General features: G+C 43.6%; 1 protein-coding gene across 1 annotated transcript in view; it reads right to left on the bottom strand.

Annotated features, from left to right (window-relative positions):
• The window catches only part of pcdh7a (protocadherin 7a), a 41797-nt gene extending 21151 nt beyond the window's left edge, over window positions 1-20646 (bottom strand). Inside the window, exons 1-3 of the mRNA XM_042432911.1 lie at window positions 18236-20646; window positions 15669-16845; window positions 9816-10598 (exon numbers count right to left, since the gene is read on the bottom strand). Coding sequence (XP_042288845.1) covers window positions 9816-10598; window positions 15669-16845; window positions 18236-19659 — 3384 coding nt within the window. The 5' untranslated portion in view covers window positions 19660-20646. The remainder of the gene's footprint in view (window positions 1-9815; window positions 10599-15668; window positions 16846-18235) is intronic.
• Window positions 20647-23027: the final 2381 nt, after the last annotated feature.

Genomic DNA, 23027 nt, shown 5'->3' on the forward strand with positions numbered 1-23027 from the left:
CATCTTACCGCTGATACTGTGTGTGACTCCCACAATCATGCATAATTTGTTTGTGATCCCCACTTACACTGTGTATGCCTGTGTGAGTGAGTCAGTGTGTGTGTGTGTGTGTGTGTGTGTGTGTGTGTGTGTGTGTGTGTGTGTGTGTGTGTGTGTGTGTATGTATGCATGCACACAGGGATGCATATATTTTCCAAGCCATCTCAGGCTGTCGGCTCAGATGTGAACATTTTTTTATCCAGCCAATAAGAGGTTGCCCATTTCATCCCCATGGAAACCTGCTTGCGGCCCTAATTGGCAGATAGATTTGCATGACTTTGATTACAATATTTTTGTGCGCTTGTGTTTAAGTTTGTGTGTTATGTCTGTGGATCTGAGTAATGCTCCGTAAGAGTGTGTTGTTTTGTTTTTGTTGGTTTCATTTCCATTTTTTCTCAAGTGCTGTTAGTTGCTATCTTCATAATATCTCTATTTGTGAAACAGGAGAACAGAGCCTCTTAAATAATGCATGTCTGACTTGTACCTGTGCAGTGTTGACCCATTAAGAACCAGCTTTACTGTAATGCTGTGCAATTACTGTGCTGTATGAGGGCCGAGCCACTGATTCAGAATGCAGATGAATTCATCAAAGTTCACTTTGTTTTGGTTAGGGAGTGTCTGCATGAAGACAGTTAAAAGATCATGTCATCTTACATATTATGGATGATGGTGGTGGTTAAAGTTATTCATTTGTAATATCCACAAGTGAGATTTAAAAGTGGTGTGGTGTGAGTGTGCGATTATGTAGTCTGAGAGAGTACGTGTGTGTCAAACAGGTCAAACTATTTTAATGCATCTGTTTGAAGGCACCGAGGGGGATTTCTCTCCACTGGCTTGACCTGCTAGTTCTTGTAGTTCAGCTCTACCTGTCTGTGTGTGTGTGCATACGTTAGTGTATGTGCATGTATATGTGGGTGTCTCTTAGCTGGTCTATTTTCCGACATGAACAGGGAAGTGGGGTTGAACAAGAATCAAAAACACAAACGTGTACACGCATACAAATGTGCACACATACAATGAGAGAGGTTTGGGTCAGTGGTATAATATGGAACATTGCTGCAGGCAGAGGCCTGCCCACTCAGATTTATGTAACTTCAATAGGGCAGGTAGAAAGCTCCCATTCTCTCTCTCTCTATCCTTCTCTCTCTCTCTCTCTCTCTCTCTCTCTCTCACACACACACACACACACACACACGCGCACACACACACACACACACACACTAAAATAGCCCGAAGAGTCTGATCTAGCTTTACTCATGGAGTAGAGCTCCCTCCCCTCCTCTCCTGTCTTCTTCTAACCCTAGACCCACATACCTCATTTCTATCTTTTTCAGTCCATCTCCTCCTTCTCTACATTCTCTCCATCAGCTTCTCACCCCTAGGCGATACCTTAGAACGCATTTTCATTTTTGTAGCTTCACATCTCCCCCACCAAACTCTCAAAACCCTAACCCTTTCTCCCTAAACACTACCCACTCCCTTCTTAAGACATGGGCACTGAGCAACATTTCCTTTTCTCTTCTTCCACTCATTTTCTGCCTCTTCCTCTCCCCCTTTCTCTTCCTCTATCTCCATCTTGATCTTTCGATTTATCTATCTTCCACCAACAATTCTAAAACAGATGGCTACACTTAGCCCGGGGCAAAAACATTGGCTTTGGACTACAGCACTACCAGGGCCAGTCTTTCGCACTCACGCAAGATCTAATAAGCTGATATCCGGTGAGAAATGTGCTCTGATGCGCCAGTGGCAAAAATGCATAAACCATATTGCACAGTACAGATATTCACACTTTAGGCTTGTTCCTTGGTAGCATGCTTAATTTTATCCAATCAGAAAAATGAAAAGCAAATGTAAAGCTGACTTTAACTGCTGTCTAAAAACAGAAGGAGGAGGGGGAGAGGGAAAGCGAGAGGGTTGTTAAGAGCCATTTGTAAAATTTAAAGAAACTATTAAGTGTTATTAAAAAAAAAACTTTGGAACCACTAAAAACATGTTTTGAAAAAATGGAGATGGAGAGTGATGAAAAGAGATGAAACCACTTAGGGAGAACAGAGAGATCAATCAGAGGGAAGACAGACGGAGGAGTATGTGTGTGTGTGTGTTTGTGTTTATGTGTGTGTGTGTGTGTGTGTTGGGGGTGGGGGGTGGATTGGGGATGGAGGGTTGGAAAGAGACACATTTTTATTGGATGAGTTACAGAGCACTGAGTTCAGAAGCAGACAGTGCAGGAGAGCAGTCTATGGAATAGTCAATGATTCATAATGATGTGCTTGGAAATAGATTTTTATTCTTGTCATCTTAGTTTTGTAAGTTTGTGCATTTAACCTCCCGAAGCAGACAATCACGCCCACTTCACGCATTGATTGGCTGGGAGTGCAAAGGTGTGAAGTTAGGCAGGATTTATCCTTCAAGCTCTCTTTTTTTTTAGTCTTCACACAACTACAAACATCACTTTTTCTGTGTACCACTGAGTAAAAACATAAAAACCATGAAAGCCTTTTAGAAGAGACTGCAAAACACAACATTATTTCTATTCAACCATACGGAACCCTTTAGAAGTGGACAGAAAAACTGTAATTATTGTACCTCAGATTGTAAGATTAAGCTCAAAGCCATGGAACAGAAAAATACACAAGAATACAGAAGACAGTTTGCAGGCAGAAACGTAAACTTATATATACAAACTTTCCAAAACAGAGTTTTACAGAGTTACAAAACGAAGATGACAGCTATAAAACTCAATTTTCAAGCAAACTTTTAGAAATAATTTAATATTCAATAGTAGTCTAACAAAAAGAAACTGATAATGTTATGACAACAATCTGGCTGGAAAGGTAAAAAGTTTAAGTCGCTTAAGTTCATGTCACTTGAATTTGATTCAGTTCGAGTTGACTCAGTCCAACTCGATTCCATACCACTTGAATTATTCAATTGAGCTGAGTTGGGCTTAGTCCAATTCAGTTCAATTCAAAAATCCATTCAAGTCAATTTAATTCATACCAACTCAATACCACTTAATGCACTGAAGATTCTTTTGTGTAGGTGGATAAAACCAGTCACAGGGCTACTAAGCTGTCTAGAATCCCTGTCTACTGTGAGAAAGAAAGCTTTTGTTTAGCAATATTGGGTAAAATTGCTCAACCCACAGACAGCCATTAAGGTAATGCTGGAAGGCAGATGAGCTGAATGCAGAGCTGTACAATGCAGAGCGGAGTCTTCAAGAAGCAAATAAAAGGAAGCATCTCAGCGAGGGGCTTGCTATGTAGGTCTTTGTGTGTGCTCGAGTGTGCATGCGTGTGTGTCAGGGAGTTAAAAGAGTGTGTGTTTGTAAGCCTCTACGGATGTGTGTGATTCTAGGAGACAGAGTGTGCCCGGGCTTGTGCTTGTGATTCCATCCAGAGGGAATGGAAGAAGAAACTGATGTAAGAACCAGAAAACTTTTCTCCCCCGCTCGTGTGTCATCATATTTTTATCAGAGTTCGTCTGCTCACGGTGAAAAGTGTATATGCATCAGGATCTGGGAGGGTGTGTAATTATGTGCTATTATGTACACATAAGAGCGTGTTTCAGTGGGCACGTCTGCGTGTGTTAAAATCACACGTCTGACGGTGTTGGCTGCGTGTGCCCCTGCCTCAGCTTGTCGGTGTGTATGTGCGTGTGTGTGTGTGTGTGTGAGTGTGGGAATGACATTCCCACATTCCTGTCATTTCACAGAGAGCTTGAAACAAAGGCTGAAGGGAGGAGTTGTTAACACAGTAACATTATCAGCTGAACAGCTTGTCTGTATTATCTCGTGTGGTAAACAGCCAAGACAGACAGGGGACTTCCAATCACATTCCAGCTCTGGATGACCTTGATGTGTGCGGAAACAGACAATTTCTCTCCCTCTGCCTCCCGCAATCTCATTCTGTATGATTTTCTCCTTGCTTTGTCTTTCTATATTTGTCCTGATGTCCTGAGCTTGCACACAGAACAAACACACACATCTTTGATTTTTTGTGAGGACCATCCATGGACTTTCATTCCATGACTCCTTCACCCTTTACCTCAATATATGTCCCCTTACCTTTCCCTACACTGATTTTCACTCTGATCTTAACTCAAAACATTTAAAGGAGAAAGGATGAGCAAAATGCCCCTTTTGTTGTCTCATCTTCATATCCCACTTAGGACATTTGGACTTAGATGTCTAAATGGTGACACTTGGTGAGAGCAGCACATCAGCAGCACAGTGTCAGTCCTCCACCAGTTTCTATACCTGGTGCGTTCAGCCACAGCACTGTTGTGCAAACAGAAAGGTGTTGACAGGGCTCACAGCCCAATACACAATCAATGGCCCTGTTCATACCTGGCATTAAAATGTATCTTGGGTGATCCGATTGCAAGTGGACAGCTCTAAGTATAGGTGTGAATGCACTCAAGAGGTATTGCAGACGCACTGAGATCTGATCGCTCAGACCACGTTCGGAGGTGGTCTGGGCCACATATGGCTACATTCTTTTAGCAGAGTGTATGCAAATGTGTCCTGGGCCACATTGAAGGTCCTCTGCGTAAGTGGGGAGAGAGCTCAAGCTAGCTGAGAGCACCAGTGAGACAGAGAGAGAGCAGCGGTGGTTGAGCGAGCTAGAGAGTGAATGAAAAGAGCGAGCAGTAGCAGCAAGAAAGCCGATGAATGAGAGGAATAAAATCTTATTTTCTGATTGTTTCATGGCTGTTACAAATAAACACGATCACATTCCTACCCTGCACCTCTGCACAACACTGCAGAGGTGCGCTGCAACACCTGATTTGGTCTGAATACAGCCTTAGAGCTGTTCACTTGTGATCGGATCACCCAAGACGCATGTTTATGTCAGGTGTGAACAGGGCCAACGTTCCCACCAAACGACCACCCTGCTTCCAAGTGAACTCTGGAGTGGTTTCTTTGTGATGTAAATGCAAAGGGGGCCAATCACAGGATTCTGTGACAGTGGATATGTGACATCAGTAAGAATGAAACAAAACAGGGTTATAAGATTTGTCTGCTGATCATGGTAAATGTGGGGATTTTTTTCTCCACCTTTTTTAATTAAAATGTGGTAAAACTTAATACTTTCAGACAGATGAGGTCCACTTGCTCTCTTAACTACAGATGCTCATAACCAAATATTACTTTGTGGGTCCTTGAATCACCAGAGAAGCCACAAGTTGCAGTGAAATGCAGCAAGACTTGCGGTTAGTTACAAGAATACATTTTGTTTTGTTTTTCTCTAGAAGGTCCAAATAATACTATAGGATGGCAGGCCACCAAAACTCTAATGAACAAAGAACCATCACTCAGTGTGGTTTCATGTTCACAGTTTGTAAAAAGTCAGTGTGAACATGAAGTGGAACAAGTGTATCATGTTTTTACTTCGTCTAGACCAGTGGAACTGAACAGCAGGGGTGAAGGCACCTTTAAACTCACCATTCAGTTATAATGTGGTCAAGTGCAAAATCAATATTTACAGGGTAAGCATGTGCTCCACCTCCACAGCAGGAAATCTAACATAAACACACATCTGTCTCCTTTTTCCCATAATGTTCGAACCTTTCTTTGACTCCTCTTATCACCCCATGTCTTTCTCCCTGGCTCATATTACTGCTGACTCTCACCTGTCCCCTCCCCTCGCTCTTTGTCTGCAGGTCAGTAGATCAGTTTTCAGTCTGGCTCGTTGGGTACTCCCCGCTTTGGTTAACTCGTCCTTCTCACCTCTCGCTTAACCCCACCACCTCACCTCCCCACTTACTCACCCCGTGACCATATGGCCGGCTGCACGGCCTGAGCTTGCTGTGGTTTTAATAAATACATCAGTGTGTTGGTATCATCATGACAGGGGTCACAGGTCGGTTACAGTGTGTCTGTGTAAAAGAAAGAGAGAGAGGGGGAGGGGAGAGTGTGTGTGTGTTTCTATTTGTTTCTGGTTGACAGCACCTTCACCCCTATGACCCCTAATGTACGCTGCATGTTATCAGAGGAGGCGTATGTGTGGATGCATTCGCGTGGTGTGTCTGAGAGCGCGGAGGGGTGAGTGTGAGTCTATGACAGACGCTCATCATATTTAATCCTGGAGGGATTTTGTTGAAATGAAAAGCTGCTTTTCAATTTTATAATCCAGTAGACCTAATCGCTTCACCCACGTCCATCCGCACAGTCCAATTAGATGAACAAGACTGGCCGAATGAATCCTATTCACCACAAACTCATCTCCATAGTCTGTCCTTGCTGTGTCAAAACACTGTGGCGCCCCGCGTCGTCAGAGCCCAGTGCTGACCTTCACCATTCGTTGTAGAACAGTGCAATGCGCAAAAAACTGCGTTGTCAACCCACCTGTTTCCACTGCAGTCTTGGCCTTGTTAACGGGGGCATTGATTAGACTCTGGATGCGTGTGTGTGTGTGTGTGGAAGTGAGTGTGTGTCTGGTTCGATTCAGCCTTTGTGGCACCGCGCTCTCACCCGCCCCCACACATGCTGGGTCCAGAGAGAGAAAGTGCTCACTACAGTAAAAGAAGAAGTCACACTAGCGAAAATGCTGAGTCAATTCATTCTCAGAGGTCAGTGTAGGTAGGTAGCAGTAGTGGGGTGTTTAGATTTATGCCCACACATATGGCAAAGAAAGCAGGAGAGCAAAAAAGGAACAAAGGGTGAGAGTCAAAAGGAGAGATAAAAAGAAAGAAGAAGACAGGAAGACATCAAGATAAGTTATGCACTGCCATGAGAAGAAGAGCAAAACATAAAAACCAAAGACAACATATAAGCGATGAGTTAAAAAAAAACACAATGACCTTTGTTTTTAGTAGATTGAGGACAGCAGACAGGAAAAATAGTTTTCCTGGTGGAGTGTGTTGTGCATTCGTGCGTGTGTGTGGTAGTGGTGGTAGCAGTTTAGAGGGTAGAACGAGGCCGCTTTGCCCATATTGACTGCAGTGCCATGTGACTGCTGTGATCATTAATGTGTCCTGATGCCAACGGGTATCCTGATGACCCACATCTCAGCAGTCCACTCTCACTCTCTGGCTGCCACCCAAAACAGACCTCTCTCTCTCACTTTCTCTCTCTCTCTCTCTCTCTCTCTCTCTCTCTCTCACTCACTCACTTCCCCTCCCTACTTGGAAGGACGTAGTCCAATCCTCTCCTTTACACTTTCTCCATCAACATCAGAACTGGGTATCGAAGTTCAATACTTTTTTTGGAACCGACCAAAATGTGTCAAGCACTGAAACTTTTCATTGCATGTCTGGTCAGATTTGTTGTCCTGATCACTCACTCTCTTATCAGATATTGACTGATTTAAACATAATTTAGTTAAGTTTATTAATATTTTATCAAGTTAAGTTGTTATTTTTGCTTGTGTTTAGACAAAATGTTACATTTAAGAACTTTAGCCTCTTTTGCTAAATGAAACTAAAAAGGTGTTGTAAAAAAAAAAAGTTTATATCCCTCAAAGTATTGAAAAAAGTATTTGGTGTCTGTTCTGACACTTACATTGGTATCATATTGGCAGTAATATTGAAAAATTACAGATGATACTCTGCCCTAATCAACACACTGAGCACACTCTCTGTCTTTAACTTTTTGTTTCCCTTCCTCTGACTCATACACTCTTATCCACCCACCCAACAAATTTACTTCACCTTCTTTTTATTGGCTCACACTGCCTTTTCTTTATCACTACCCCTCTCCTATCTCTCAATCCTGCACCTGCTCTTTTGACTATACATCCACTATCTCAATCTTTTACTCTCTTTTCCCTTCTTTTACTGTTCATTTCTGTATTTATTCATGTCAATTGATATGGAATATCCTTTCCCTTCCCCCTCCTTCCCTTCTCCTCAGTGAACAATTTACATTTAAAAAGATCCAATGCCGTTGACTGAGCTGTTTTATCATCTTGTTGCCTCTCTGATGCAATCATGCTTTTCATCCATGACGCCAAGTTTTTATTACTAGCCTTTTTTCATTCGTTATTTTTCTTCCTATTTGGAGCACCCTAGTTGGTCTGATGATGTTCTGACTTCAGATGAACAGATTTTAGAGTTTTCACTGACCCAATAAAGTAGCTTTGAAATCCCCCCCCCCATCTCGTTTACTCCATCATCCTCGCCTCCTAACCTCCTATAATTCTCTCCCACTCTTGATCTAACGCTATTCCAAATTCTGTCAGCGTCCCAGTTCCTACATTTGGCACATACTCGTCACCTATTACTCCCTGAGTCTATATCTCACTTGCACTCACATATAAAATGCATATGGCTTCATGAAATAAGCAGTCCCTCAAGCGCAGTGATAGGCACCCACCGACACAAACCTGCTCATGTCGCCAAACTGTTTGTGTTAACAAATTCTGACGTGATCGCAGTCACGCACGAGCACCCAAAGTCTTAGACACACACACACAGGGCTATGTATGAAACCAACTGGCTGTTGGATATTTTGGGGTGGGCTGGGGTGGGGAGGGGGGGCACACTCCACTGCAGTGGAGGAGTTAATTACCCCATACGATCAATAATTCATTATGCTGTCAGTTTTATGGGTGTCTCTGTATGTGTGCTGGCATGTTTTGAGTGCACGTAAGCATGAACACCAAACTCTTCCAGTAAGCATTTTCTTTCCCTGGGAACGGCAGATTAAGAGGATTGACTCTGTAATGGATTAACCTCTGGAGTGTGTGTGAGTATGTGTGCGTGTTCCTGCGTGTGTGTTCAGCAGGATCAGTGAGCCCATGTATGAATTGATTAGCCCAAGAAGCTCCTCTCCTTCCCTTTTAATGACCACATCAGCACTTTTTCACCATGGGGAGGATAAATGTAGAGCTGTCCATCAAGGAAATGAGACACCGCCCCTTTAAGAAGGTTTAGCTGTCACTCAAATATCACTCTTGGGAGCACTCCCCATGGACTAGGGAGACCCTGCTGTGTCAGTGCGTCTACGATAATAGATGGTGCCTGTGTGTGAGTTGCTCTGTGTGTGGGTAGAAGGGTGACTGACCGCCTCTATAGCGTATTTATTTGTCAGCAGGACATCAGCTTTTAACTGCAGTTTCCTGAACATACACCCAAGCCAGCACATCCATTATCAATGCAACTGATATTGTTTACGGAATAAACATACAGTATATGCTAAATGGAAGAAAGATAACAGCTTGATAAGGGAAACAGAAACACAAAATGACCAATTACCCTGTTGGAAGCAACTATTCGCCCACTCTCTCTGTGCCCTTACTCCAACTGAACTCCTCAGGGGTTTATACACATGGTCACACACGCACGCATTCATGCATGCATACACAAGCGTACATTTGCATATTGTTCGGCTACAGTAGGGGGTTGACTCATGTCCCCTGCGTTAGATCTTGCTAAACAGAGGGCTGATGTTTGACATGGAGTGCACACACACTCTGACAGCAGGGTACCGTCACACTATTCACAGGCTTAGGATGCTGACACAGACACACGAGCGCGTGTGCATGTGTGCGCACACGCTGACAGCTACTTTGTGGAGATAAAATGGTGTTTAGACGTTAGCGACGGGGTGTGTGGTACAGTATGTCAGCAGATGCATGAATAAGAAGACATGAAGCCGGGGAAGAGGAGGAGGAGACAGAGATTAGGAGCAAGAGAGCGGACAAAGAGCGAGACCGAGAGTTGGAAAGAACTGACTTAATGTCACTGAGTGATTCTTTAGATAGTTTAGAATAAAGAGAGAACAGACTTGAACCAACTATGTCATCCCAGTCCCTTCCCAGAATTCCTACCTGTTTGCTGTACTTGTTCCCAGTCTGGCAGCCGTACTCTGAGCACTGGTCAGATCCCAGGGACATGGCATCAGCATTGCCACTGCCCCCACTACTGCTGCTGCTGGAGCCGGCACTCCCCACACAACCCCCACTGCCCACAAAGGTGTTGGAGGGAGGCAGCTCCTGGACTGCCTGGTGCTTCTTTCCCTCAGCTGGGGGGGAATGGGGCTGTAGATTCACTGCAGGGAGAGGTGAGCTGGATTTGTAGTGCCTGGCAAGATCTGGGCTTGACTGGTGCCTCCTGCCTCCGCCCATTCGCGGGCTGCCGGGGTCACCGTCCACAGCGCAGTAGCGGGCTGCCAGGCGCTCGCTAGCACTGCTCATATCCTCATCATCGTCGTCATTGGCGTGGCGACGCAGCCCATTTACTGTGACGATACCACTGTAGAGTGATCTGTCTGACTTTCCTCCTCCTGCGGCTGCACTGCCGCCACTTCCGTTGCGTTTGTCCCGCCGAGGTTTGCGTCCACGGTCTGATCCCCCACCACGGCCTGCCTGTGGTTGAGCCCCTGGAGGACTGAAGAAATCCTCCTCTGGCTCCTTCTTACCGGCCTCATAGCCATTCTTGCCTTGAGCTCCACACTGCCGGGCTGTGACTACAAGGAGGATCACCAGGATGACCGCTGCGGCTCCAGCTAAGACACCAATAGCTACACTGAGGCGTTGTTTCCCTAATGCACGCTCACTGTCTGGGTCCCCTGCAATGTCCAGTGACAGTGGAGCCATCAGGCTTCGGGCCACCTGGGGTTAGAGAGAGAAAGAAGAAGAGCAAGAGAGAGAAAGAAAAGAAAAGGAACAAAAAGAGACAAACCATTAATGAGAAAAAAAGTCCCAAATAATGACTGAAAAAGATGACACAGTGGGTGTGAGCCACAGAAGAAACATCAAACAGCATCCTCAACTTAATTAAACTCATCACTGTGTTTTAATGGGGGGGAGGGGTGTGTGTGTGTTCCATTATTCCCAGACACACAGTGTGTCACTAAATATATAATTGCTGTTGCTTCCCAGTTGCAGCATTTCAAGTTGTGTCTGTAATCTGGTACAGGAAATGCCTAGGATTATACTGTTTAAAGCTGATTAAAAGAATAAAAGGAAACTTAAGACATTGAGGTCAGACAGTGAGATGGGGTATAGTAGGAGAAACAGTCAATAAACGTGCAAATTAAGGCAAGAGAGATGCTATGACTGTATTCCATACACAAACACATCGACTGTCTCATCAATGAACAATGTCCCTTTTGTAAATGATAGCGTAGGCGTGGAATTGTAAAGGATTTGCTATCACCATTTTTTTTGCACTGAGAACTGAATGGTTGGTCAGATAGAAGGCTACTGTAAATATGTGTGCTGCATGAAATAATATTGAGAACAATTTTCCTTTTGTCTCTTTAGGGTCTTAAGTTTTTTGTTCTGTTAAGCACATTAGATTTTTGTTGAGAGGCAATACTAATCCATTTAGATCAATATATATTACACTTATAAAATATTGGGGGTTTTAGATAGACAACCGCAATCTCCCATTATGAACACATACACAGGGATGAATGCACACACACACACACACCTCCACACACACCCACACATACATACACAAACGCTCATGCTCGTTTGTACACTAATAAAAGGATCATTACAAGAAAGTGGGTTATGCTGAAGCACAAGCATGGCCATTACTGGTTATGGAGCCTTGCTTGGCAGGAGACAATGAGGCTGTGGAGTTCTGGTCTGCAGAGCCATGCTCGTAATATGGGACAGGGTCATGAATCTGAATATAACTAATCAATACATAGCAACTATGTTGGGAAAATCATTATGCAGAGGGAACACAAACATGGAAACACACTGACATGTATGCATGCACCTACATGAGTCCACACAGAGTGTACGTTGTCTGTTAGTGAGACAACTTATTCTGCAGCCCTGACACCTTGTCTCAGAGCTCACATGACAATTCGTTTGGCCTGTCAAGGCTGGAAATTATATACTCATGTAATCCCTACTGCATTATGGATGGTAGGTAATAAGGCTTGAAGGAATGAATGGGAGAGAGACAGTGGGTGACAGTGAGAAAGAGAAGCAGAATTTGAGCCCCCATGGTTTGCAATAACCAAATAAAATAAATATAACCTGCAGTATTGGTAATGCTGCAGTGAGTGCTGCTCACACAACTGCACAGTGTAACTTGCTTATTACGTTATCCGAGGCGTATTAGGCTTACTCATATAGAGTCACATTATTCACTCTCACTTCTTGCTACCCCCAAGCTAAGAATGGGACCATGTTATATTTCATTGTTTCATCACCATCTTTCTCTGGGTTAAGTTTCATTGTTTTTGAGCGAGTTGTGTTGGTTCTATTCCATTATTTTGCCTCCACTGCTGAAGGCCTCTCCGCCAGGCTCCGCTCTCCCCTCAGCCCCATTGTTCTTCTTTTGCCTGCAGTATTCCTTTCCATTCTCATTCTGCTGGGCATCTCTCTGGCATAGCGCATCCTTGAACTGTCTGCTGTATTGTGTGTGCAAAAGAGAAGAGAAAATAGCAATGCACTGCCATATGTGCATACATGTGACGGTTCAGGTTTATGATAGCGAGTCAACTTACTTATGTGTGTGTACATGTCAGAAGAAGAGTGAAAGCTATGTATAGCCATCAAGGTGCAGGTGTATATACAATATATGTGTATGGGCACACACAGGGCATTTAAGTGTAGTAGGATAAGGGCTGCAGTCAGCTCTACCTCTTTCGAGTGCATCTCTCTGATGCATCCCAAACTCCCAGTGGAATCTTCCATTCTGTTGCATGTGCTTTGTTCCGGCGGGGCTTAACACCACCATCTATCTCTAAGGATTCTGTTATCTGCATGTCACTGCAGATGCCGATGCTGTGACCAAGACAAGGAGTTCTCCCCTGACCACACTATTAACCCAAGCTTAGAAATTGCCTTTGATGCCTTTACAGCACAGCGTAGGAACACAGAGCTGTTTGTCGATTCTTAGCTATTAATTATATTAATAGAAAGCTGACTGTATGTATTCAAAAACATGAAAAAAATCCAACATTTCGAGATGAAAAAACTCAAGTTCTAACATTCTTACAAATTGTAAGAATATGAAATATTATCATTAAAATCTCTACTCAGATTCAGTGCCGTGTACGTCTGATGTACAAAGCATCAAAAAGTTTCCCAGCTGATAACCATGTCTAAAATCCAACAACTAAATTCCTTCTTCGTCTACCTTCTAGCTCTGCAGCATCATATTGTAGCTAATTACCCAACATGTGGTTCACAGTACTGTTGGAGAGAAAAGACTGGAGTAATTTTCTGCCGTGGTGCTGCAGCAGTAGCAACCGTTTTCCTTCCCTAATTACATCTGGCATCCATCCACCACTCAGTTTGACTTCATTATGAGATGGAGGTATTCTCCCTTCAATGACTTCTACTCAATTACTCTGCCAAGTTCCTCCCTACAATCAAACTAAACTATGCATATTGTAATCAAAGGCAGCTTTTATACCGGCTTGGACATATTACACCCTATTGTTCGATTCAATGGGCCCGGTCATTTAGGCACATTGCAGTTAATTCCACCTGTCAACATCATTGTTCCACTGCTTACCAAGTGTTCTGTTCTAATCCTCACCCCCTTGATTGTTCAACTTGTACTTTTCATTCTACTCTTAAGTGACAGCGTAACATTCAGGAGGTGTCCTATTTACTGGCTATGCTCAAATACCACACCTTCTGTCTATACTCAGTTGTTTGTGTGCAAAAAAGTGCCATGAAACACAACATTTTTGGACGCCGAGTTGTCTACATATGAGGTGAGTCAAAACTCAGGCTGTGATTACACAGTGTGTAACTGTGTTTTTCTCCTGCTAAAACACAAGATTTAGCCTTGTTCAAAACAAGGCTACAAAGAACGCAAAGGGCACACACAGCACCCTGTTATTCTAGTTGCTATGCGACTGTCTAGAATAGCTATACTGTAAATGAGAAATTAGATAAAGTTTATATTTCTTACTTTACTATATATAGCCATGTACAGTATATTCCAGCATGTAATTATACTTTATTCTCCACCCAGGGAAGCAACACAAAAATATAAAATGCGTAATTTGCTGCAAAATGATGCATTTGCATTGTAAGGTGTGTCCTCTGGGATCACAATCTTTAGTTGGTTTTTCCACACAGGTTAGAAAGAGTGCAATAGAAACACTTTCTCTTGAGTGTTTTGACACAAAGGACCCTATCAAGGTATTAAAGCATGGTATGGTATTTTGGGGTTCCAACAAAATGGGACTGTTCTTTTCCTCCCGGATGTCTCAAAGCTATTTCAGGGTTGCACTGTTCACATCATGTTACATGCACAGACCTGACAGTTGAAGACCTTTTCCTCAGAGAAAATATGAGAGCGTGTTTCTAAACCGAGTTCCAAGTGGGGGTTAAAACCACAAGCTGTTAGTCTCAGAACAAACATTGTAACCACAAGGCCACTGAGCCAATTTAATTATTAGTCAATACAAATTACTTTGTCCACACCAGAGAAGTTTTAGTAATTATTACCTGTCAGCATTTATAGCTTAATTGGACATTTATTAAAGCATAATGGGGTGTTCATTTGATTAATACAATGAGGACAGAGAAGAAAAAAAAAGATTTTCACCAGCATAGCATAAGCTAAATTTGAACTCATGCTGTTGTAGTTATTTCTGGTATCCCAGTAATGTCTTTGAGTCTAGTCAATTACCTCTGCACCTCAGTGTTAATCTTTCAAGCCAACTGTAATCTCTCTGTGAAGTCCTCAGTTCCAGGAGCCCACACAGTTTTGCTAGATAATAGTGTATGTGTTTGAAGACATGCATTTCATGTTCTGTTTATTCCCCCTGTAAATGTGATTTATTTAGTTTAGTGCAGTTTTAGTTACTTTGTTCTCAGTTTGACCACTACAGCTCAGAATGTGTCGCATGGCACAATGGAAATCCCTAAACCTCATCAATATTCAGGCCTATAGTGAAGAGACACTGCTAAAGTACAACTTCTATTCAAATGAACATACTTCAACCTACTCGGTAATACAAGGCCAAAACTGGGACAGGCCCATCTCTCTCTGCCTCTCCAACACTAACTCACCCCTAATGCTCCCTCTCTCTTTCTTTCTGTCTCTCTCTCTCTCTCTCTCTCTCTCTCTCTCTCTCTCTCTAACACACACACACACACACACACATACATAATGCTCTCAGCTCTGAGTTCAATGTACCAAGAAGAACCACTTCAGTAATAACAGTTATTTTAACCACACAGTCATTATAAGAATGCATGCTGGACAAAGAACACACTCCAGTAGGATCAAAACTACAAAGAAGCTGGCATTGCCAATAGCCTTCAAAAGAGAAATGGGGTTCTTTATCTGGGACAAATATAGACACAATTATTTCCTCAGAAATGGGCAGAAAATTGCAAAACCAGACTGTAAAAATTGTGCATTTATCTCATTCTATCAATAAAATAATCTTCTTACCAGTTTAGTTTAAACAGCTACAATCAGTTGTCATTACCACCCTCCTCCATTGTAACATGTTATCACTGTGGCCACTATTTCAATGGATCAAAGAACAGTATCATCATTGTCATTATTGGGTATCATTACCAACTCTGTGGAACAATAGAAGTCTGCACACACCAAAATACGACACTGGGTTTCATTACCTTTTCTACTTATGATTTCTTTCATTCAAGTCACATTTTAAAATACTTTCCTTGCTGGTGCTGACATCACCTTAAAAATATATCTTTATACATAAAGATTACCTGTGCATCCACTAGGGTGGCGTTGGCCAAGCTCTCGTTGATGAAGACATGAACCAGGGCAGTAGCACAGAGAGAGGGGATCCCACTATCATTGACCCTGATCACAAGGCGATGCAGACCTCTATGGCGCCGCTCCAGCGGTTCTGCCAGGGTGATCACGCCATTGATGTGGCCAATCTCAAACAGTCTGAAGGGATTTCCCCCCACCAGAGCATAGCGAAGTTCTGCATTAGGGCCAGTGTCTGAGTCTGTGGCACTTACAGTCCTGACTATAGTGCGGGCACTGCTGGCAGGTGGAAGGAGGGTGTAGGACTCATTGGCTGGAGAGAAGATTGAAGGGGCATTGTCATTTTCATCTGTCACAAAGAGTGAGACAGTGGCAGTGGCTGTTTTGCGTGGCTCCCCTCCATCCACAGCCCGAACACGGAAGGTGTAGGTGGAAAGCCTTTCACGGTCAAACGATGCAGAGGAGAAGATAGTTCCTGTGTTGTTCTCAATGGAAAACACCTCTTCTCGCTCCTTCTCTCCATCTTCTCCCTCCGTCTTCTCTCCTGTCTTCTTCTCATCAACTCCATCCATCTCTACAAACAGACTAAGTTCCGCATTCTCACCTTCATCAGCGTCAGTCACAGTGACCATGCCAACTGGGCTGTTGGCAAGCAAGTTCTCTTTGACGTAGAATGTAAAGATTTCCTGAACAAACTTTGGTGCGTTGTCATTGCGGTCAGTCACCTGAACAACAACAGTAGCAGAGCCTTGCAGAGAGGGCGTGCCCTTGTCCTTGGCAATTACCCGGAGTTCATACCTCTCTCGTTGCTCACGGTCCAAAACACCGGTTGCACGGATATCTCCGTTATCTGCGTCTATGTAAAATGGCCCGTTAACAACAGGGTCCAGTGAATATGCAATTTCCGCGTTCTTGCCGCTGTCTGCATCTGTGGCGACCACAGTGACTACCCTTTCACCAGGTGAGTTGTTCTCGGCAAAGTGGACCTCCACAACACTCTGGGCAAAGGTTGGGGCATGGTCATTGATGTCTACCACTCGCACCATCAGTGAGCTGTTGCTGGACAGACTGGGGCTTCCAGAATCTACTGCCACAATGGTAACACTGTACTCTTTGGTGACCTCATAGTCCAGCAAGGCAGAGGTGTGTAAGAAGTATTTTTTCTTGTTCCTGTGAAATCAATTGAAAAATAAATTTCACATAGGTAGTTGCTATTCCAAGGGGTAAAACAAATTACTGTTTGCATCCAAGCAGTACTGCCCAAAAATTAACAAACTACATTTGAAGAGATCCTACTGTATGACTACTGTCATTTGCAAAATGATAATAATACTAGAGAAACTGTGACAGCTTTTTAAATGAAATCAATTTTAAAAAGATCTCTTAAGAGTATTATTTCAACTCAGAATTTCTTTAGTCGAGGACAGCCACCCATTCTAACCCCATTGTAAAGGTGTCAGAAGTAGTAGCAGCAATACCCAAAGATTGCCCTCTCTCTTTCCCTCACTCATTCAATTCAATAGCTTGAGGAAATATCTTTAGAATTCATTTGAGAGCATTGACATTTGCAGTCTGCACTGCTGCAATATTATAACCAAAAAATTTAAAACCCTTGACTTTAATGAATATTTATACTCAAAGTTTACAGATTGTATGACATTGTAACCACTCTGTATCCTTAGTGAATTAGTGGCACCACTTGAACCAAGTTTAAATAAAATCTACATGAAACAACATTTGAGCCACACTTCTTTGTATTCTCTGTGGATAATATAAATTGTCCAAACACTTCCTGGAGCAGCAGTGTGGGTGAGACTTACAGCAACTGCATGCTGAATGTGTAGTTGGCAAGATCAGAATACATATCAGAAAAAAAACAGTGCTAGCCCATGATAAAAACACACACATACTGTTTGTCCACAAATTATGTTAAGTTTTAAATTCCATAACACTTTGCAAAAATGCATTTACATACCTGAGAAATTACTTAGGAATGAATCAGGAACTATCCTCAAATTAATGTGTGGTTTACACACAGTTCTCTCTATCAAGGACTGTATAGTAGATAACTATATAACTATAACTAAGTCATTTAAGAACAGATTATCATGTTAATGAATCAGTGTCTAAGAATTATGGACATTCTCTACATTATCCGTTTTTAATTAATTGCTAAATGCCACATATCCAGTAACTAAATATTATTTGTTTATTATGTTCATCTTAGTTAATGTTTTTGTCCCCCCTCAGGTAATGTGCTGCATCATCATACTGAGCTATTATTTGGAATGCATCATTACTTCATGATTACCTCACCATTACTTAATACTTTCGTGTTCCCTCGAGAAATGTAGTGTATCATTAAACCCAAATGACAGGGATTGATTATTAGATGCTGCTACAGCTACTCAGGTATCAAGCAGTTTGTTTTCAATTATCTTAGTATATCATATAGTCCTTTATTCAGGGTTATTCAGGAACTACATATTAATAAGCAATTAAATCCTGCGTCTTGAGATTTTGTGTGATTTACTGTAAAAGTTTACTTTTTTTGGCTTACCTGTCAAAGGCTTCATCTACAGGTAAGGGTGGAAGTGCTGTTTCACCCGCTGGTTTCAATGTGAACGGGACATCTCCTACAACTGTGCAGGTCACAGCCCCATTCTCTCCCTGGTCTCGATCTGACACCTGCACCAGAGCTACTGGTGTGTCCACCAGAACATTCTCTGGTACTAATGCTGCTCCATCTCTTACTGGGATCCGTCCAATCTTTCTGATTTCTACAACTGGGACATTATCATTTTCATCCCGGACAGCCAAAACCACTGTGGTTCGGTCAGTGCGTGGGGGCTGACCCCTGTCCCTGGCCATTACTGTGAACCTCAGTTGAGCCACCTCTTCCCTGTCGATCCTGTGAAGAACGCTCAGCCATCCAGTTGCCTCATCCAGCCGCAGGAGTCGCCTGACAGATTCAGTAGCAGCTCCAAAGACATATTCCACCTGCCCATTGACTCCAATGTCACGGTCTGAAGCTCTGACTTGGAGGACAGGTGTACCTGGAGGAGCATTTTCTGCCATTTCTGCCTCATATGTTGACCTTTCGAATTGTGGGCTGTTGTCATTCACATCAGTGATGGAAACACGAAGCAGGGCTTGGGAAGAACGTGGTGGGTTCCCCCCATCTCGAACCCGGAGGACAAGCTCGTATGAGTCTTTTTGCTCACGATCCAATGTGCCTTTCACAATAAGCTGTGGTTGTTTTTCACCATCTGGTATATCTGCCACTTGTAGTTCAAACACAGTGCTCCTGGCTGCTCCTCCATTATCTCCACTTCTACCTCTTCGGTCCCCAAGTCCATCCACTCTAGTAATAGGGTTTCCTCCTGCTGTGCGTCTTGTTGAACTTGACCCAGCTCCACCATCTTGGATCAGCTCATAGCGGTCAATGCCATTTCGTCCAAAATCCCTGTCTGTTGCTGTGGGCAGCAGGTAAAGGGTGCCTATTGGGCGATTTTCCTCAACTGAGAGCTGGAGGACAGGTGAGGGGAAGGAAGGGGTGTTGTCATTGATGTCTGTTATGACCACACGGCCTTCAAACAAGTCTACCCAGCTCTGCAGTGGCCCGATGACTGACACCTCAAAGTCCAAGAAACACTCATTTTCATCAAATATCATCTGGCACTGGGGGAGCTTCTCTCGGTCAATGCGTCGTGGGCCTGTCGTCAGCTCACCTGTCACATTGTCTATCTTGAAGAACTCAGAGCCGCTCTCCAGAGCGAAGGTGACATCCCCGCTGCCTGTACCTGCCGTGAGGCCCAGGTCGGCGGCCACATTGCCAATCTTGACGTCAGGTGGACCCTCCTCCGCCACCCGGTACCGGAGAGCTGAGTCGGCACCCGGTAGCTGAGTCAGCAGCTGCAGCACTAAGACCACGAGGCTGAGAGCCTGCGCCGCGGAGGAGTGCACTGCACCAAGCCTCTGCATGGCTTCTTCTCGTCTCCGTCTACCTCCGAGCTGCGGCTTGTCTGTTCTCTATTAGTGTTTTGTGGTCTTGTGTACCTCACAGCGTGGGTGTTTGATTTATCCTTTCTTACCTTCTCCCTATCACTCTCTGCGGGCTGCCGCCTGAGGTCCGGGGAACCGCTTCTGCACCACCACAGTAGTTCACTTAAGCGGTACAGGTTCCTTTCTTTTATTTCTTCTCCTACACTCGGCAGGGTTTTTCAACTTCTATAATGACTCCGTTATCTTTCTGGGCTGCTCATGCCACAGGGATATCAAAAAATCCATCCTGCTGCGTAAAAAGAAAAAAAAAAAACTAATTCATCAGCCTTTGATTAATCCACTTCACTCTTCCTCACGCCTTTCTTTCCAGCAAACCGGAGAGTATCCCGTTGTCCTACGAGGACGCTTATTAGTTCATAATGCCATTTGTAAGTTCTTTTTATTCCAGTCACATTTGGGACAGCGGCTTTTCTCGCGTTTTTCACAGTTAGAAACTGCAATGCAGCACCACTAGGCTACACAAAAGAAGAAAAAAAACACTGCTCGGCTATCCGGACGCCAAGGAAAATGAACTAACATCCCCGAAGAGAAATAAAAAATAATTTGAAAAAAAAAGTCTGGGTGCCTCTACTGGATCTTTTCTTACCTTAAGATCCAGCTGCGTTCTCCTCTTTTTCCCGCAGTGGAGCAACGTGCCAAGCCGTCGGATTCCTTCGCGCAAGTTATGAAGAGACAAGAGTGCTTTTCAGAGCGAGTTTCTTGTAATATTTTTCTCTCAGAAAATAGAATATTAGAGCCTTAGCGGGTTAAAAAGGAAATCCCGACATCAGCATCAATTAAGCATAATCCTGTGCATCCTGTGCTCGGGATGGATGTCTCATTGATGGACCGAGTGTAGATGCGTCTTTTTCCAAGAGTCCCGCATTCTCTCTCTCTCCTCCACATGCGCCTCCTCCTCCTCTGGCTTTTTTTCCTCTCACCTGCACTGCTTGGGACTGCTGCTGCTGCCGGTCTCCAGCGATGCAGCAGTCTCTCTCTCTCTCTCTCTCTCTCTCTCTCTCTCTCTCTCTCTCTCTCTCTCTCTCTCGCTCTCTCTATCACTATCTCTCCCTCTCTCTCTCCTACTGCAACATTTTCCCCGGCCGCGTAACTCGATCGCTGAGCTGTAACGGGAGAGGCAGCAGAGGCGGTGTTGGGTCGCCGTGTGTGTATGTCGGTTACCGGGGACAGACCTCACCCCCTCCTGTCATAGAGGAAGATTAAATGGCTTGGTGTCCCGGCTGCTGACAGCTCCTGCTGGGAAAATATCTTTATTCACACATTCATTCAAAGGACAAAGAGAGACGGAAAGAAAAGAGAGTGATCCGGCTTTAATAGCTACAAGTCAGCGCAGAGCTCAGTCATATTTCTGCTGGTGCAGCTATTTTGGCGGGGCAAGCGTGGAAGGCTTCATTCATTCTTTTCTGAAAGAGACAGTAATTGTAACATCGTATTGGTGAACCATAATGTATTGTAGGTCTATATGGTACACACAACTGTAGCACCACTTACTACTTTTACCTCTAGCCACTACTGCAGCCAGTATTGTAAGGGGCAGAAATTAATTAATTAAAAAAAAAAACACAGATACAGATAGATAGATATAATACCCTATATATAGGCTGCTGTATAATATCACACAGTTTACATCCATAAAATTTATTACATATAATTTATTTATTTAAATGTTTGTTTATTTTTTTTTATAATACTCATGCTCTGTTGTCTCTTTCTCGGCTCTACCTCATACATACACACAAACATGCACTCTGCTGTGAGGATGTCTCTCGGCAGACCGACCTGCTCGGTAGAGGAGCGCAATGCAGCATCGGTCTGCTGCTATTGAACACTACCGGGGCTTCCACGCTGCTGCTCTGTTAAACTCGCTCTGCATTTCTAATTTCAAGACCGATCAGGCCGTTGAAGGCAACATCCCCTGTAGGACCAACCAGGCAGCGTGGCCTTACTTAAAAACAGGGAGTTCCCTCAACATAATGTGACTTGGGTACCGGCTATAAGTGAACAGTTTATGGCTGGCAGAGGGTAAACAAAAATTGACAAACTGCACAGAGGTCACATATTTCTGTCTCTCTTTTTCCTTCCTCACCCTCTCGCTGATTTTGACTTTATTGCTTTCTCTCTTCCTCACTCTCTTTTCTGTCTCTTACTCTCTCATCAGGAGGAACTGTATGTGTGTGTATGAGCCTGTATGGTTAGCATTCCAGGGCCATTGACACGCGTCCACTTCAAACGCACTCACGCCCCCTGTCGTTCGATCCATGTGCGCTTTTATTTCCCTCGAAACCAGTTGCGGAATTGGTCCTGTTGTTTGTTTGTTTGTGTGCGTGCGTGCGTGTGTGTGTGTGTGTGTGTGTGTGTGTGTGTGTGTGTGTGTGTGTGTGTGTGTGTGTGTGTGTGTGTGTGTGTGCATGACTTAAGTCACTTTCAAGGATGGCTTGTGCAATTGGGGACAATTGGGTAAGGGTTGATTTAGGAAAGTAGTAGTTATGGTTAGGGTTAGAGCAAGTCTCCAGGAAATGAATGTGACTTCAGTAAACCTGTGTGTGTGTGTGTGTGTATGTGTGTGTGAATATATTATTGCCATGCATGTGAGTTTAGAGAAGAAGGCAGAGAAAGAATGTTTGAGAGAGCGATGTGTGTGTGCATGTGTTTTTGTGTTCTGCTGCCTGGGTCAGGTCAGTTCACTTTTACTTCAATTGATTTAGGAAATTTAAGTCAGATTTGACCTAATGAAAAAATCATCTAATAAATTCTGTTGGCCTGAGCATGCTGTTATATCCAACCCATTAAGATATAATTGAGCATGAATCCCCTTTCATCAGCAAATGAACTGCAGTTCCAATTTGCATATTGAATGAAAAGTGAACTGTGGTGTATTTGTGTGTGTCTGTGTGTGTGTATGCGTGCACATGCGCTTGTGTATATTCTCGTTAAAAGCAGGATGTTCTTTGGAGAAACATAACCTGGGTTAAAATCCATTATAGCCTGAAGGCCTAATCTACTGTTTGTGCCACCACAAAAGAGGATTGCAGCTTTACCACATGGCCTACAAGGATAAGTGTGGAGAAAATAAAGACTGTGTTGGCATTTGGCAATGGTAACTGATATTCCAGTGAAGTATCAGGGATCAAGGTTGCTAGATATCCTGAAGACAGTTTGTGCCCAGTTCCCCAGACCCTTTTAAGAAGGTTTATGGCATAGGTCTTAGATATTATGGATATGTTATTGTCCATCCATCCATTTTTTCAATGAGGCAGGTAGTTCTGGATCTGAAAAGTGAAGCCAAT

The sequence above is a fragment of the Thunnus maccoyii genome, chromosome 2 (genome assembly GCF_910596095.1).
Source record: "Thunnus maccoyii chromosome 2, fThuMac1.1, whole genome shotgun sequence".
NCBI classification, from domain to species: Eukaryota; Metazoa; Chordata; class Actinopteri; order Scombriformes; family Scombridae; genus Thunnus; species Thunnus maccoyii.